Source organism: Dipodomys spectabilis, unplaced genomic scaffold (genome assembly GCF_019054845.1).
Source record: "Dipodomys spectabilis isolate Male_0828 unplaced genomic scaffold, ASM1905484v1 ptg000097l, whole genome shotgun sequence".
NCBI classification, from domain to species: Eukaryota; Metazoa; Chordata; class Mammalia; order Rodentia; family Heteromyidae; genus Dipodomys; species Dipodomys spectabilis.
In genome coordinates, this window is record NW_024870774.1 from 2,248,046 (window position 1) to 2,264,630 (window position 16,585).

The 16,585-nt window shown below is 40.4% G+C and overlaps 1 protein-coding gene across 1 annotated transcript; it reads left to right on the forward strand.

The window, feature by feature from the left end:
* Nucleotides 1-5,385: 5,385 nt before the first annotated feature.
* On the forward strand, nucleotides 5,386-8,749 carry LOC122113471 (granzyme B-like). The gene is made up of 5 exons (XM_042686438.1): nucleotides 5,386-5,457; nucleotides 6,466-6,613; nucleotides 7,297-7,432; nucleotides 7,589-7,849; nucleotides 8,481-8,749. The coding sequence occupies exons 1-5, from the start codon at nucleotides 5,403-5,405 to the stop codon at nucleotides 8,661-8,663; spliced, it is 783 nt and encodes a 260-aa protein (XP_042542372.1). The 5' UTR covers nucleotides 5,386-5,402; the 3' UTR covers nucleotides 8,664-8,749.
* The last annotated feature ends 7,836 nt before the right edge of the window (nucleotides 8,750-16,585 follow it).

The following is a 16,585-nucleotide window of genomic DNA, read 5'->3' on the forward strand; positions in this document are numbered from 1 at the left end:
AGCTTGTTCTGCCCATTTGGTATGAAAGTAACACCAATTTTGTGCTAGGATACTATTTTATGGCAAGCATCAACCAGAGTTCTGTAGTTGCACAGTCAAAATGGCTGCAAATACAATCTAGTTCAACAGGTACAATCTATTCAACAACAAACAACTATGGATTAATGGGCTAAGAGCAGCAAAGAAGGATTCAGCAAACCAGAAATTATTAGGTTTAGGTAGAAATGTGGGGGAAATAAGATTAGAGGGATATGGAGAGGTGAAAGGAGAGTGAATTTAACCAAGTCCTAATCTCAGAGAGGGAAATGGATTGGACAGAATGATAGGAGAGCGATTGAAAAGAAAGAAAGAAACAAATGGAAAAACAAAAATATTAAAAGTGAAAGACAAAAATTATGTACGTATAAAGAAATTATATTGAGGGAAGAAAAGGATAGGATGAAAGGAGGGGAGGGATAGAAAGGAAACATGAAAAAATAAAAAATAAATATTCTTAAAATTGGAATACTTGAAAATTATATAGATATAAAGAGACAATACAGCTTTTAAAGAAGTTAAGCCTAAGAGGTTGTGAATTGAGTAATAAATTTCTGGATTAGTTATGTACACAATGGGGGATATGGTCTAATAATCATCAACAGGTATATGTCTGGGGATGAGAAGAACAGCAATTAAGTCATACAAAAAAGAAAGAGAAAAATGGAAAGAATGAAAAAAGACCAAAAGGTCAAAAGAGATTAAAAGAAAAAGCACACACACACATATACACCTAAAGCAAAAATTATGAGAGAAAAATTAATATAAAACAATTTTTAAAAATTAAAATTAAAAAAATGGTAGAAAAAAAAGAGTTCTTTGATTTTTTCTGGGAGGAGAGGTGAAGATCCTTTAATCTCCCCTGTGTCTATAAACAGTCTCTTGGTGGAGTCTCTGGTCTGCTTGTGATGTTTGATTTTCCTGTGGCTTGATTGGTTTCTTAAGTCAGTTTGTTTGAGCAGGCAGAAAAATGCTCTGCTTTACCCAGGATTTTGTGATCATCCTCTGTGGCTAGTTCGGTGAGTGGGAGATCTGCTTTGAGTATAACAAAAGAAGGAGATGGCTATTTCCTCTAGTTTGGAAGATGCTGTGATGCCGCTAGGTTCTGGGTAGGGTTGAGGCCTTTCAACAAACAGTAGCTTTTCTCTGAGGGGCTAGCTCTTGACACACTTACAGAGCCCAGCCTGGAGCCATTCTCAGGGTTCAGATTTACTGAGTTTTAATTGTTTGCCTAGGCTTCTGTAGGGAGGGGCAGCCTCTGGCTCTGTTTACCCAGTGAAGAAAGTCACTCCTCTGGGAGTGGAGCTTTCTCTGCCTAGGCTGGATGATTTTCTCCTGGGTGGAGCTGAGCCAGGCAGGTCAGGTCAGGGTCCACTGACCTGCTAAATGACTCTTTTGTTTTCTTCTAAGGCCTGAGTTGGAGCTAACTGCTCAGCCAGGCCTTTTTCAGTATCAAAGATGGAGATCTCCGGTGGTGGGGGAGAGGCAGCCTTCCCTCTTCTGCTCCCTGAGAAGTGAAGATGTCAGAGTTCTACTCATGCCAGAGTCCTGGTTCTTGGGCCGCCTCTGATCTGAGATCTGCAGGATGAAGATATCTGCTCCTAGTCAGTTCTTGCTGGTGATGAGTAGAATCTGCTCACCTGCCACATCTGGCGCCTTTGTCTAGGACTCTCTGTTGGTATGGCAGCCACGGCTGCTGGCAAGTGCGCAGATCTGTCTCCTTGCCTGGATTTTCCCACTCTGGCCAAACTCTCTGTACAGTGATGGCACACTTGGTGTGATTCTCTAGCCTAGGACTGTTCACTGGAACACTAAAACTACTTTTTTTGTGAGAGTTTGTTTAGCCTCCAGCTTCTCCTCTGCCATATTCCTCCGAATCCTGAGCATCATCTTATATGGTCATATATACATAGCTTTTGACCATTTATGCTTCACAGGTAAGATTATTATAGGTGTATACTAATTATTGCAAATAAGGGAAAACATGGAACTTATGTTTCTTTGGGTCTGGCTTACTTCACTTAATATAAGTTTTTCCATTTCCTAACCAATGGGGTGGTATTGTTCTTTCTGATAGAGTCATAGAATTCCAGTGGGTGTATGTGTGTGTGTGTGTGTGTGTGTGTGTGTGTGTGTGTGTGTGTGTGTGACATTTTCTTGATCCATTCATGTACTGAGGGGCATCTAGATTGGTTCCATATCTTAACTATGGTGAATAATGCTGCAATAAACATAGTTGTGTTGGTAGTTTTAGTATGGCATTGTTTGTGATCCTTTGGGTAAATTCCTAAAAGTGGAATTGCTGTATTGCTGGGTCATAGGGAAGCTCTATGTGTAGTCTTTTGAGGATCCACCATACTGCTTTCCAGAGTGGTTGACAAGTTTACACTCCCTCCACCAATGCAGTAGGGTTCCCCATTAGCCATATCCCCTCCAGCATCTGTTGTTACTAGATTTCTTGATTATAGCCATTCTAACTGGGATAAGGTGGAATCTCAAGGTTGTTTTGATTTGCATTTCTTTTATGGTTAGAGAAGTTGAGTATTTCTTCATGTGTCTATTGGCCGTTCTTATTTCCTCTTCAGAGAAGTCTCTCTTTAAGTCTTTAGAGGTTGCTTCTTTGAGGATTTGTTGTTGGGGATTCAATATTTTGAGTTCTAAGTATATTTTAGATATGGGGTCCTTGTCTGTTGTATGGCTAATGAATATCTTCTCACAACCTGTGGGCTTTCTATTGATCTTGCTAGCTATGTCCTTTTCCATGCAGAAGCTCTACAGCTTCATGAAATCCGATTTGTCCAACATTTCCTTGATTTGTTGTGCTTCTGGGTCCTCATTAAGAAAATTTCGGACATCTACTAGTTATTGCAAATTAGGGAAACCATGAGACCGATGTTATTGGGGCCTGGCTTACTTCACTTAATATTTCCAAGTCTTTCCATTTCCTAACAAATGAGATCTACAAGATGCTATGTCAAAAAACGATCTTTACAACTTTGGCAAGGTTGGGGAAGGGGGAGAAGTAGTCCTGGAGATGGAAGTCAGGATGATAGGGGAAAAACAAAGGAGGAGGCAACAAGACTTGATAAGAAATGTACATCTTACCTTGCTCTTGTCATTGTAAACCCTCTGTATGGTATTTTCACAATAAATAACATTAAAATTTTTTTCAACCTCTGCCTAGGAGCCCTAGAGTTTCTCTTATTCCTTTCTGTAATAGTTTCAGGGTGTCTGCTGTGACTTTGAGGTCTTTGATCCATTTGGACTTGATTCTGATGCAGGGTGATATACAAGGATCTAGTTTTAGTCTTCTGCACATGTTTAACCAACTTTGCCAACACCATTTACCGAAGAGGCTGTCTTTCTTCCATTCTATTTTTTTAGCTCCTTAATTAAAGATTAAGTGGCTATAGCTCTGTGGGATCATTTCTGATTCTTCAGTTCTATTCCATTGGTGCTTGGCTCTGTTCCTATGCCAGCACCAAGCTGTTTTGATTACTATGGCTTTATTCTAGAGTTTGAAATTTGTTATTGATATTCCTCCAGCACTGTTAGTTCTGCTAAGAATTGTTTTGCTAATAAAGGTCTTTTATTGTTCCATATGAACTTTTGGATTTCTTTTTCTATTTCATTGAAGAATGAAGTTGGGATATTGATAGGTATCATATTGAATTTGTAGATAGCCTTTGGCAATACTGCCATTTTCACGATGTTAATCTTCCCAATCCAGGAGCATGGGAGGTTTTTCCACTTCCTCAGTTCTGCTTTGATTTCCTTTTTCAGTTTTTAAAGTTTCCAACATAGAGAACCTTCACTTCCTTAATTGACCCCTAGGTATTTTGTTTTGTGTGGGGCTATTACAAAATGCTGATTTCAGCTGCACTCTTCTCATTCTTACCAACAGAATAGCCATTGATTTTTTTTTTTGGGTGGGGTCCAATCCTGGGGCCTGAACTCTGGGCCTGGGCGCTGTCCCTCAGCTCTTCAACTCAAGGGTAGTGCTCTATGACTTGAGCCACAGCACCACTTCCGGCTTTTTTCTTTTTGCTTATGTGGTGCTGGGGAATCAAACCCAGGGACTCATGCATGCAAGGCAAGCGCTCTACATCTGAGCCACTTTCCCAGACCTAGCCATTGATTTTTGAGGGTTAATTTGTGCCCTGTTATTTTGCCAAAGTGTCAGATCAGCTTGAGTAACGTTGGAGTGGAGTCTATGGAGTTCTATAAATACAAGATCATGTCATCTGCAAAGAGAAAAAGTTTTACTTCATCTTTCCTTATTTGGATCCCCTCTATGTTTGCATCTTGTCTTATTGCTCTCCGTAGGCATTCTAATACTAAATTGAATTGTCAGAAATTTTATCATAAAAAGATGTTGATTTTTTCCCACTGGTATTTTTGCATCCATTGTGATGGTTATATGACTTATTTCCTGATTATTACATAATTTCATTGTGTTCTGGGGAGAGGAAAACAATCAGAAATTATAGAGAGGTAGTATCTGTATATTTTTTAAATATGAGATAGAGTTACTATTTAGCCTAAGCTGATTTCAAACTTAGGATCCTCTTACCTCTGTCTCTTGAGTGGAAGATTACAGAATGTAGCACCACCTAAAGAGTGATTACACATTTTGAATGCACTAAATATCACCAAATTATATACTTTATAATAGTTAATTGTATCTGATGTGAATTTCACCTCAATTTTTAAAATGGGTCAGAATCTTATGTTTAAATTAAGTGATAATTGTATAAATTAACTGTAGTACATCTAAGACTGCTTTAATAACTTCCTAGACACATGTATTGCAGTGAGTTCAAGTGTTTCAAGCATCTTTTCAAAGATGACACAGTTTAATGCACAATGGCCATGCACCATGGCCTTCCCCAAACTGTATTCTGGTTTCTAGCATCTCTACCAACCCTAACAGATTGTCAGCTCCCTGAGGAAAATGGAAACAACTCTAGCAATGAGCACACAGAAACTACACTCCTAGATTTCACAGCACAGCATTGAAAACATGGGTTTCTCAGGCTCCTATACCTCTACCGGTCAAAACCACATCCTGCAGTCCCCACCTCATACTCTTGGATTCCTGCCTGGGCAGGAACAGGTGGCTGTCTCTGCATCCTCAGCTGTGGGTACCAATGTGGTCACTGTGTGATTCTCACACAACCACTCAGAAAGACGTCATCAGGCAAAGGCAGGAGGGGCCAGGAGTAGGTGGACTTCATAGAAACCCTTCTACAATAAATCACATGGTCTCTGACCCTACTCCACCTACTTCCTCTGCTAGAGGTTAAAAGTAAGCAATTTTCAGATGCAGTTCTAGAAGCTGTGGCCTGAGCAGCCTTCCTGGGAGGATGCAGCTTCTCCTGTTCCTGTTGGCCTTCTGTCTGCCTCCCATAGCAAAGACAGGTGAGTGACCACCCCCATCTCAGAGGACCAAATTCATCCCACAGCAGGCACAAATTTTTGTTTCTTCTGCATACCGTGGATCCACCTATTACAAACACTCTGGATCTCAGCTCCAATACTACCATAGAAGCCCCAGTATGACACTGGATGACCTATCAGCAAGAATGGGATGGGAGACACTGTTCTCTTAGTCTTCCCTAAGCCCCACCCTTATCACCTTGAAAGTAAGCTAAAGGGCATGACAGAACATAGTGGGAATTTGGAAAGGAGCAAATAGGGAAATGTCCTGCAGAGGAGACACTATATGTGGCTTCTGTGTCTGGAATGAGGTGATTGCTCTCTTCAGCAACTGCTTCACAGGCAACCCCAGAGCTCAATTACCCTAGAATTGGTCCCTGTTTTGCTTTTGTTTTTGATTTTTGTCTTTGCTCAATCACAAGCAACTCATCCTTTTCTCTACCTCTGTTATTCTTCCCAGTCCTCTGGTGACCCATTAATTTCCAAGTAGGACCTACTGTGTCTGACTCCCACTTCTCTGCTTTTCAGAATACCACCGGCACTGCCCTACCAATCTGATCAGGACACTAAGTGGAGCCATTCCCCAGTGAAGCCAGCAAACATTTATTGGGTGTTCACTGCATGTCAAGGCCTAGGAAATATGATATAACAATATTTGGATTTAAATTAAAGTTTGGGCACCGGAAAGGAGTTCCATTTTAGATATTGCAGGATTCAGGAGGGTCTTAGAAAATATCTTGAAGACAGAAAAACCAGGAGAGATTTATAAGGAGTCCTAGGGATTTGAAAAAGTTATGCTCACTGCAGCTATACCTGGAAAAAGGGTTTATAGCCCAAGACTTGCTTTTCTTTCTTTTTCCAGAGGAGGATTGTGAAGTTTCTTGTCTAACCCCTTCCCAACTGCAGGTCATCTCAGCTTCCCAAATGACCAGCAGGACAGGGCCCTCAAGGTGAACTCAGAGGTACACATAATGAGACACTTTTCTTTAGGGAAAATCATCGGGGGACATGAGGCCAAGCCCCACTCCCGCCCTTACATGGCCTATCTTGAAATCCTCGATGGGTATTCTCTGAGGCAGTGTGGTGGCTTCCTGATCCGAGAGGACTTTGTGATGACAGCTGCTCACTGTTCAGGGCGGTAAGGAACAGAGAAAACCCCAGGCCTCCTGTAGATGCTCCTTAGAGAACCCAACTTCTTTCCAGGAAGCTCCCTGGGTTTCTGGAAATACATATGCAGAATATGAATTCTTTGAGGATAAGGAAGAGGGCTAAGCCAGACCTCCTGGGAAAGGGCAGCAAATTGCTACCAGAAACATCTCTGAGAAGCCAAGCTTGTGATAATTAGAGCTAGGTTGGTAATACAGTGGAAATTAAGCTGATTGTGAAGTTGGTCACTGGAGGCTCACGCCTGTAATCCTAGCTATTTAGGAGGCTGAGATCTGAGGATTGTGGTCCAAATCCAGCCCAGGCAAGAAAGGTGGTGAAACTCTTATCTCCAATAAACCACTAGAATACTGGAAGTGGCACTGTAGCTCAGGTAGTAGAGTGCTGGCCTTGAACTGAAGAGCTGATTGACAGCGCCCGAGCCCAGAGTTCAAGCCCCATGACAAACAAAAAGAAGTGATTGTACTCTGGTACAGTTACCAATGGCTCCAGAAGTCTACCTCAACAGCTAAGAAGCAGTGAGGTTCAATCACTCCTCTCTCCTCCATTTTCCCTCAGCCACTGCCCAGCCCTCCTCTCTGTAGCCTACTCTTAATACTTCTTGTGCTGTATCTCCTCTGCTCCCCATCCCCTAACCACACTGTGCACTCTGTGCAGCTTCATAAATGTCACCCTCGGTGCCCACAACATCAAGGAACGGGAGAAGACCCAGCAGGTCATCCCTGTGAAAAAAGCCATCCCCCACCCAGGCTATAATCCTAAGAATTTCTCCAATGATATCATGTTATTACAGGTAAGTCATACCTCCTCGCTGCTTCTATCACCTTCCTACAGAATAAGCCTCTCTTTCTAGGACATTCCCCATCCCTCCTTTCCATTCTGATCATCATGATAATCTAGATCCAGAAGGCCATTGGTCATCTGGACTCTCTTGCTTGTCTCCCATCAGCTGCAGAGAAAAGCCAAGCAGACTACAGCCGTGAAGCCCCTCAAGCTGCCCAAGGGCAGGTCCCATGTAAAGCCAGGACAAGTGTGTGATGTGGCTGGCTGGGGACGGATGACCCCAAAGGGCCAATACCCAAAAACACTGCAGGAGGTGGAGCTGACAGTGCAGGAAGACCAAAGGTGTGAGTCCCACTTAGAAGGTTACTACAACAGTGTCAGTCAGATCTGCGTGGGAGACCCAAAGATGATAAGTTCTTCCTTTAAGGTAAGATTTGATCATCTATCTCTCCAGGCTCTGAGAAGATGGACGTTTGGGGAAAATCCTGAACCAGGATTCAAACAAGGAACTCTTTTGCATATCAGGCTGTGATTGCTCCCTGGGGAAAGAGGAGGGTTGTATTTCACAAATCACAAGGACCTGTGCTTCTTAAACCAAGAGGTCTCTGTGAATACTGCCCCCTGGAGGCAGGAGTTTATAGTACGATGCCCAATCTCAGGGCACAGGCTTTTAGAATCTGTATTCCCTCAGTCTGAAGCAAATATAGTCAGGTGGAATCCCAGAACTAGCACTCACTCCCCGTTGCTCAGTTGGCCCATCCTCCCCCTCCTTCCATGTCCTTACACAGTGGCCTGGGCTAATTTATCTCACACCTTCATCAGGAAAGGATGTTACAGGAGATGATAGAGGCTGTCCTGAACCAGTAACAACATCATGGGCAGTACTTAGCAGCTTAGGGCCTACAGGGACCTGCTCTGCTTTCTGATTTTCTCCCATCACACAGTATCAATCATTCATCTCTCAGAAGACACTTGGGGTACCCTCTTGGGGTCCTACTTGGCATGGAGGCCAGAGCCAAAAGGATCACAAACTCAGTCCTCTTCCTTCTCAATTACAGGGAGACTCAGGAGGCCCCCTTGTGTGTAACAATGTAGCCCAAGGCGTTATCTCCTATGGAAATGCTAATGGGACACCTCCAAGAGCCTGCACCAAGATCTCAAAGTTCTCACATTGGATAAAGAAAAACATGAAACGCTACCAACCAAAGAGGAGACTAACACGCATCCCCCCCTCCCAATAACTGACCATCTTTCTTTGAGCTGAAGCTAGAATTGTACCAGGCAAGGTGCCAACGACTAAATAAATGTCTCTTGGTTCAGTGTGAAAGCTGGTCTCTTATTCATTGGCCTTCATCCACAGGAACCAACTCTGGGCTAGCAGGCCAATGGCACAATTCAGTTGTCTATCTTCCCCTCTTCCTTCATTCCTCTACATCTTCCAAAGCCCTGTGCAAAGCTATTACTCAGCTCCTTCTCACCCACTTTCTCCCCAGGCTCTGCCTTCTGATTGGTGTTGAGCAATAAAAAAGAGAAAGCTGAGAGAGCTGTTTCTGCAGGGTTCAAGGTGAATTCCTTACCTCCTACTGTATTTACATGGCAGAGGAAAAGGGACTAACAACAACAGTCCTGGAGGTCAAGCAAGCACAGCTGAGGTCCCTGCTGCCACACCTCACTGAGCTGGAAATGAGCCATACTGAGCAAGGTATTTCCTTTCTGAAACATATGGCTAAAGTTGGGAAGGGTTCATTGAGCAGCTCCTCTTTCTCATCTGGAATTAGTTTCCTTTCCTGTTTTCCTCTGAGATCAGGGCCAAGCTTGGCATCCAGTTTCTCATCTCCTTTCTTCTCCATCCCTGCTTAAGAATTTTTTTTCTTTTTTTTTTTTTTTGAGTCTATCACTACCTGTCTTCTCTAGACCATGCTGATATGAGCAGCTCCCTTCCTCTTACCACTTCTCTCTAGGACACTCAAAGCCCTGTAGGGTCTAATTATGCCCTCATAGCTGGGGTACTAACCCCACTTATAATCTGTTTGAGAAGAACTTCACAAGAACCAGTCCAGTGTTGACACCATGCAGGACCCATGTTGGACAGGACTATCAGGGTCTCTCCAGAGCCCTTGACTTGGTCATTTCAGCAGGGCCAGTGCAGCTTCTCACATTCAGCTTAGTGCCCCCCATATGTTCACAGTCCCCTGGATATCTGCATATCTGATCCTATTTCAGCATCTGATTCTCTCAGTCACTGCTGGTCTCTAGGCTAAAACTCTTTGCTATTCTCCTCATCTGGATCAGTCTCTTAAGTACAATGGAGCAGGAGAAATAAAAAAATACAATTCTTTTTCAACAATTAGTAAACATATAGTCATTGAGCAGTAACTAAGCACCATGCCTTGGGTTATAAAGTGAACACAATAAGAGACACAAATGAAACTGAGACATTGAAGCCTTTCCACATTGTTTAAGTCTGCCTCTCTGATTGGTCCACTCAGGCCTGGATCTAAGTGGGCATCCCATGGAATGAAGTATTATTGTCTTATGGTTATAGTTATTATAAATATTGTCCTAAGACACTTGAAAGCATATCTGAGATTTAGAAATGACATTAATCATCTAGTCTTTAATGAGAAGGTGCTAACTAACCATCACAGCATCCTTGTTACTTAAGGAATCAAGAGCAGAAGATAGGGAAGAAGATAACTAGAGCAAATTTCTTTTATTTGTTTACATGAATGTCATTGTACTGATTCAAGTCAAAATAGATATATACGTCTATTTGGATGGTTCAGAAGCATAATCCTTGTCATTACTGCAACTTCTGCCTTTACAGAATCAAAATTGAATCAAGGGGGCGGGGATCTGAAGAAATCGAGAAACACCATTATGATTACTGCTATATCCATAGTATCTGATTACCTGGACTTCTTATCTTTAGGAAGTTCTCAGATTGGAGTCTACATGGTAGAGTATGTGACCTTTTGTTACATAATGATATTTCCATATTGGGCTCACTTTACCAAGTATTGTCAGCAATCCTGGCTTTAAAGTCATATCACCAGGGTCACTACCTAACAGTTGAACATAAGTTGTAGCTCTTGGTTAAGGCCTTTTTCTCCTAAATAAAAACAACACACACTGTTGCAAAATGGAGTAAGTCTTCTCTTGGAATCATGTAACTCTTCAGCTTGGGCATAAATCCTGTTATAACACAATCTCATAACTATCTTGCACTTGTACAAGGGAAGAGCAGTGGGTGTTACAAAGCTTCTGATTGGGAGCTGAAAAAAAAATCCCTACATGTAACATATGCTAAGGATTTTCCTCCTTTATTGAAGAAAAAAAAAGAAAAGTTCCAAAGCTAAACAAAAACAATAGTTTTAGAAGTTATAAGTCACATACAGATTCAATTAAGTGTTATATTTACTTTGAGGAAAGAGTTCTATGTTTTAAAATACCTTTTCAAAGGAAATCAAAACAGAACTTAGAAAGTGGCAAAAAACTCCCATGCTACTGGATTGGAAAGATCAACTTCGTGAAAATGGCAATACTTCCCAAGGCTATCTACAAATTCAATGGGATACCTATCAATATTCCAACCTCATTCTTCAAGGAAATGTAAGAGTCAATCCAAAAATTCATATGGAACAATAAAAGACCCCGAATAGCAAAAACGATCCTCAACAGAAAGAACAGTGCTGGAGGAATATCAATACCAAATTTCAAACTCTACTACAAAGCCATAGCAATCAAAACAGCTTGGTACTGGCACAAAAACAGACCGCAGGACCAATGGAATAGAATTGAAAACCGAGAAATGAACTCACAGACCTATAGCCATCTAATCTTCGATAAGGGAGCTAAAAACATAGAATGGAAGAAAGACAGCCTCGTCAGTAAATGGTGCTGGCAAAATTGGTTAACTATTTGTAGAACAATAAAGCTAGATCCTTATATATCACCCTGCACCAGAATCAACTCCAAATGGATCAAAGACCTCAGAGTCAAAGCAGACACTCTGAAAACATTACAGGATGAAATAGAAGAAACCCAGGTCTCCTTGGCACAGGCCCAAATTTTCTTAATAGAGAACCAGAAACACAACCAATCAAAGTAAGGTTGGACAAATGGGATTGCATCAAATTGCAGAGCTTCTGCATGGCACAGGACATAGCTAGCAAGATTAATAGAAAGCCCACAGATTGTGAGAAGATCTTCACTAGCCATACAATGGACAAGGGTCTCATATCTAAAATATACCTGGAACTCAAAAAATTAAATCCCCCTACAACAAATCTTCACAGAAACATTGCCCAATAAATAATCTGGCTAAAGACTTAAAGAGAAACTTCTCTGAAGAGAAAAGAAGGATGGCCAATAGACACATGAAGAAATGCTCAACCTCCCTAGCCATAAAAGAAATGCAAATCAAAACAACATGGAGATACCACTTCACCCCAGTTAGAATGGCTAAAATCAAGAACTCTAACAACAACAGATGCTGGAGGGGATGGGGACAGAAGGGAACCTTACTGCATTGTTGGTGGGAGTGTAAACTTGTTCAACCACTTTGGAAAGTATTATGGAGGTTCCTCAAAAGACTCCACATAGAGCTCCCCTGTGACCCAGTAATCCCACTTTTGGGCATTAACCCAAATGTTGACAAACAAGACCACACTAAAGCTACCAGCAAGACTATGTTTTGTTTTGTTTTGTTTTGTTTTTGAGTCCGGTTGTGGGGGCTAAACTCTGGGCCTGGGCCCTGTCCCTCAGCTCTTCAGCTCAAGGCTCGCGCTCTACCACTTGAGCCACAACGCCACTTCCGGCTTTTTTCTTTTTGCTTATGTGGTGCTGAGGAATCGAACCCAGGGCCTCATGCATGCAAGGCAAGCACTCTACCGCTGAGTCACCTTCCCAGCCTGAGCACGACTATGTTTATTGCAGCCTTATTTACCATAGCTAAGATATGGGACCAACCCAGATCCCCCTCCGTAGATGAATGGATCAAGAAAATGTGGTATATATACACAACAGAATTCTATGCCTCCATCAGAAAGAATGATTTTGCCCCATTTGTTAGGAAATGGAAAGGCTTGGAAAAAATTATATTAAGTGAAGTAAGCCAGGCCCAAAGATACATAGGTCCCATGGTTTCCCTTATTTGCAATAACTAGTATATGTCTGAGTCAAGCAGAAAAGGTCAGATAAGTTGACATTAGGGAAATGAACCCTAAGATATGTATTCAAATGTTTTTTTTTCATGCAATTGTTTCTAACACATTTATAAAATTATTTTTTGTTGCTTTGTATGTCCCTCCCCCCTGGTATAACCCCTGCTTTCACTGTATTTGATGTTGTTATAATTTATGGAGGGAAAGAGGAAAATAATCATTTAAATAGGGATACAGGTGGATCCATTGCAACAATGAGACGTACAAGTCCTTATGTCAAAAACGAACTTTACAACTTTGGTGGGGGGGGGGGAGGTGAGTTGGGTGGGGTACGGGGGAGGATGCGATTGGAAGGGGAAACAAAGGAGGAGGCTACAAAGCTTGATAAGAAATGTACTCATTATCTTGCCCATGTAATTGTAACCCCTCTGTACAGTATTTTCACAGTTAAAAAAAAAGACAAAGTTAAAAAACAAGAAAATTTCGACCTCTGCCGAGGAGCCCTAGAGTTTTTCCTATTCCTTTCTGTAATGGGTGTCTGCTTTGACTTCGGGGTCTTTGATCCATTTGGACTTGATTCTGATGCAGGGTGAAATATAAGGATCTAACTGTAGTCTTCACGTGTTTAACCAATTTGGCCAGCACCATTTACTGAAGAGGCTGTCTTTCTTCCATTGTATTTTTTAGCTCCCTAATTGAACATTAGGTGGCTATAGTTTTGTGGGTTCATTTCTGATTCTTTAGTTCTATTCCATTGGTCCTCAGGTCTGTTCTTGTGCCAGTACCATACTATTTTGATTACTGTGGCTTTAAAGTAGGGTTTGAAATTTGGTATTGATATTCCTCCAGCACTGTTCTTTCTATTAAGGATCGTTTTTGCTAATTGGGATCTTTTATTGTTCCATATGTATTTCATATCTATTGGAATATGTATTCCATATGTATTGAATTTGTAGATAGCCTTTGGCAGTATTGCCATTTTTACAATGTTAGTCCTCCCAATCCAGGTACATACGAAGTTTTTTCATTTCCTTGGTTCTGCTTTAATTTCATTTTTTCAGATTTTTAAAGTTTCCATCATAGAGATCCTTCACTCCTTTAGTAAGTTAATTCCTACATATTTCATTTTTTGTGGCTCTATTACAAAAGGAGTTGCTTTCATTATTGGCATACAGAAAAGCCATTGATTTTTGATGGTTAATTTTATACCCTGCTACTTTGCCAAAGTGTCAGATCACTTTGAGTATGTTTGGAGTAGAGTCCATGGAGTTCTTGAAATACAAGATCATGTCATCTGCAAAAAAGACAAGTTTTACTTCATCTTTCCCTATTTGAATTCCCTTTATATTTGCATCTTATCTTATTAGTCTGAGCTTTGATTTTTGATGGTTAATTTTATACCCTGCTACTTTGCCTAAGTGTCAGATCAGCTTGAGTATGTTTGGAGTGGAGTCCATGGAGTTCTTGAAATACAAGATCATGTCATCTTTCCCTACTGGAATTCCCTTTATATTTGCATCTTGTCTTATTAGTCTGAGCTTATCTTTTGTCACTTAACATGATTCCATCCATTTCCCTGCAAATGACATTATTTTATTCTTTCTGATGGCTATGTAAAATTCCATTGTATATAGGTACCACATTTTTTGGATCCACTCATCTGTTGTGAATCATCTGAACGTTTTCCATATCTTGGCTATCATGAATAGTGCAGCAATTAACATGAATGTGCAGGTGTCTGTCATATCCTGGTTCAAGATGTTCAGAGTAGATGCCCAGGAGTGGTATGGCTGGGTCATAGGGAAGGTCCATGTTTAGTTTTCTGAGGAATCTCCAGACTGCTGTCTAGAGAGGTTGTACTAGCTTACATTCCTACCAACAAAGCAGTAGAGTCCTTTTCCCCAAAATCACTACCAACACTTGTTGTGCAAATTCACAATACTTGCCAGTCTTCCTGGGGTAAGATGGAATATCAGAGTTGTTTTAATTTGCATTTCCTTTATGAGCATTTCCTCCTGTATCTCTTTGTCATTCTTATCTCTTCGTCTGAGATGTCTCTCCTTAGCTCCCTTGTCTATTTAGTGATTTGTTTGAGAGGAGCTAGTTTTTTTGAGCTCCTTCTATATATTGGATATTAGGCTTTTGATGTGTTGATAGTAAAGATCTTTTCTCAGTTTGTTGACTTTCTAGTTTAGTAACTATGTCCTTAGCTGTGCAGAAACTTTTATTTTTATGTAGTCCCACTTGTCAAATCTCTCTCCTGTCTGTGTGTCCCTGAGATTCCACTCAAGAAATTTCTGCTTCTACATATATGTTTTACTGTTTCTCCCACTCTCTCTTTCAGTAGCTTCAAAGTTTCAGGTCTGATGTTGATGTCTTTGATCCACTTTGAATAATACTGGTGCATGGTGACAAACAGGAATCCACTTTTAATTTTCTGCTTATGGATGTCCAGTTTTCCCAACACCAGTTATTGAAGCGTTTATTTTTTTCTACTTCATGTCTTTGGTTCCCTTATCATGTATCAGATAACTGAAAGCATATGGCTTTATTTTTTATTAAGTGATTGCATAAATTCCACAAATTTCAGAGTATTGTGGGATAGTAATACTTAGTGAAGTCATAAACACATTTTAACCTTCACAAGGCACATTGTCATTATTGTGGTCTATAAAGCTTATGGACTCTACAAACTTTAATACTACAGCTATTTTTTTGAAACCAGGTGATATATACATTTTATTTCTTGTTCTTCTAATCTATTCCATTGATCTTCGGATCTATTCTTGTGCCAATACCAATACGCTTTTTTTATTATGGCTCTGTAGTAGAGTTTGAAATCTAGTATTGTAATATCACCCGTATTGCTTTTTTTGCCTAGAATTACTTTGGCTATACTACATCTTTTTTTGTTCCATATGAATTTTTGGATTGTTTTTTCTATCTTAGTAAAGAACATGATTGGGATTTCAATGAGGATTGCATTGAATTTGTATATCATTTTTTGCAGGATCATTTTCACAAAATTGATTCTACCTATCTATGAACATGGAAGATAGATCGTCTTTCCATTTCCTGACATATTCTTTGATTTATTTTTTCAGATTTTTATAGTTTTGTTATAAAGACCTTTTATGTCTTTGGTTAGGTTAATTCCTAGGCATTTTTTAGGCTATTGCAGATGGAATTGTTTTCATGATTTCCCTTTCTGCTGTACATTGTTGGTATAAAGAAAGGCTACTGATTTTTGTGGGCTACTGATTTTGTATCTTGATACTTTCCCAAAGTGGTTGATCAGCTCTAGTAGCTTGGGAAAGAAGCTTTGGGGTCCTTTAGTTATAAGATCATGCCACCTGCAAATAGGGATATTTTGATTTCTTCTTTGCCTATGTGAATCCCTTTTATGTCCTTTAAGACAAGATCTTATTTCTCTGGCTAGGAACTCGAAACCTATATTGAAGAAGAGTGGAAAGAGTAGATATCTTTTTCTTGTTCCTGATTTTAGGGGAAATGTTTTTAGTTTTTCCCCATTCAGTATGATGCTAGCTGTTGGTCTGTCACATATAGCCTTTATTATTTTAAGGAATGTTCCATTTCCAGCTTCTCCAAAGCTTTTAACATGAGTGGATGTTGTATTTTGTCAAAGGCTTTTTCTGCGTCTATTGAGATAATCACATGGTTCTTATCTTTGTCTCTGTTGATTTGGTGAATTACATTTATTGATTTGTGTATGTTAAACCAGCCTTGCATCTGTGGGATGAAGGCTACTTGGTCATAATGTGTTTTTCTTTTTCATTTGTTTCATTCTGTTAGCTAGTATTTTATTGAAAAGCTTTACATCTGTGTTCATCAGAGAAATTAGTCTGTAGGTTTCTTTTATTGTTGGATCCTTATCTGATTTGGGGATGAGTGTGATATTGGCTTCAAGAATCAGTTTGGAATTGTTCCCTCTGTTTTTATTTCACATAAAAACTTGAGTAATATTGGTGTTAGTTCAT

Coding starts and splice junctions, on each gene's coding strand:
- LOC122113471 (XM_042686438.1), top strand. CDS start 5,403: ATGCAGCTTCTCCTGTTCCTGTTGGCCTTCTGTCTGCCTCCCATAGCA. Junction 7,433..7,588: donor ATGATATCATGTTATTACAG/GTAAGTCATACC, acceptor GTCTCCCATCAG/CTGCAGAGAAAAGCCAAGCA. Junction 7,850..8,480: donor TGATAAGTTCTTCCTTTAAG/GTAAGATTTGAT, acceptor TCTCAATTACAG/GGAGACTCAGGAGGCCCCCT.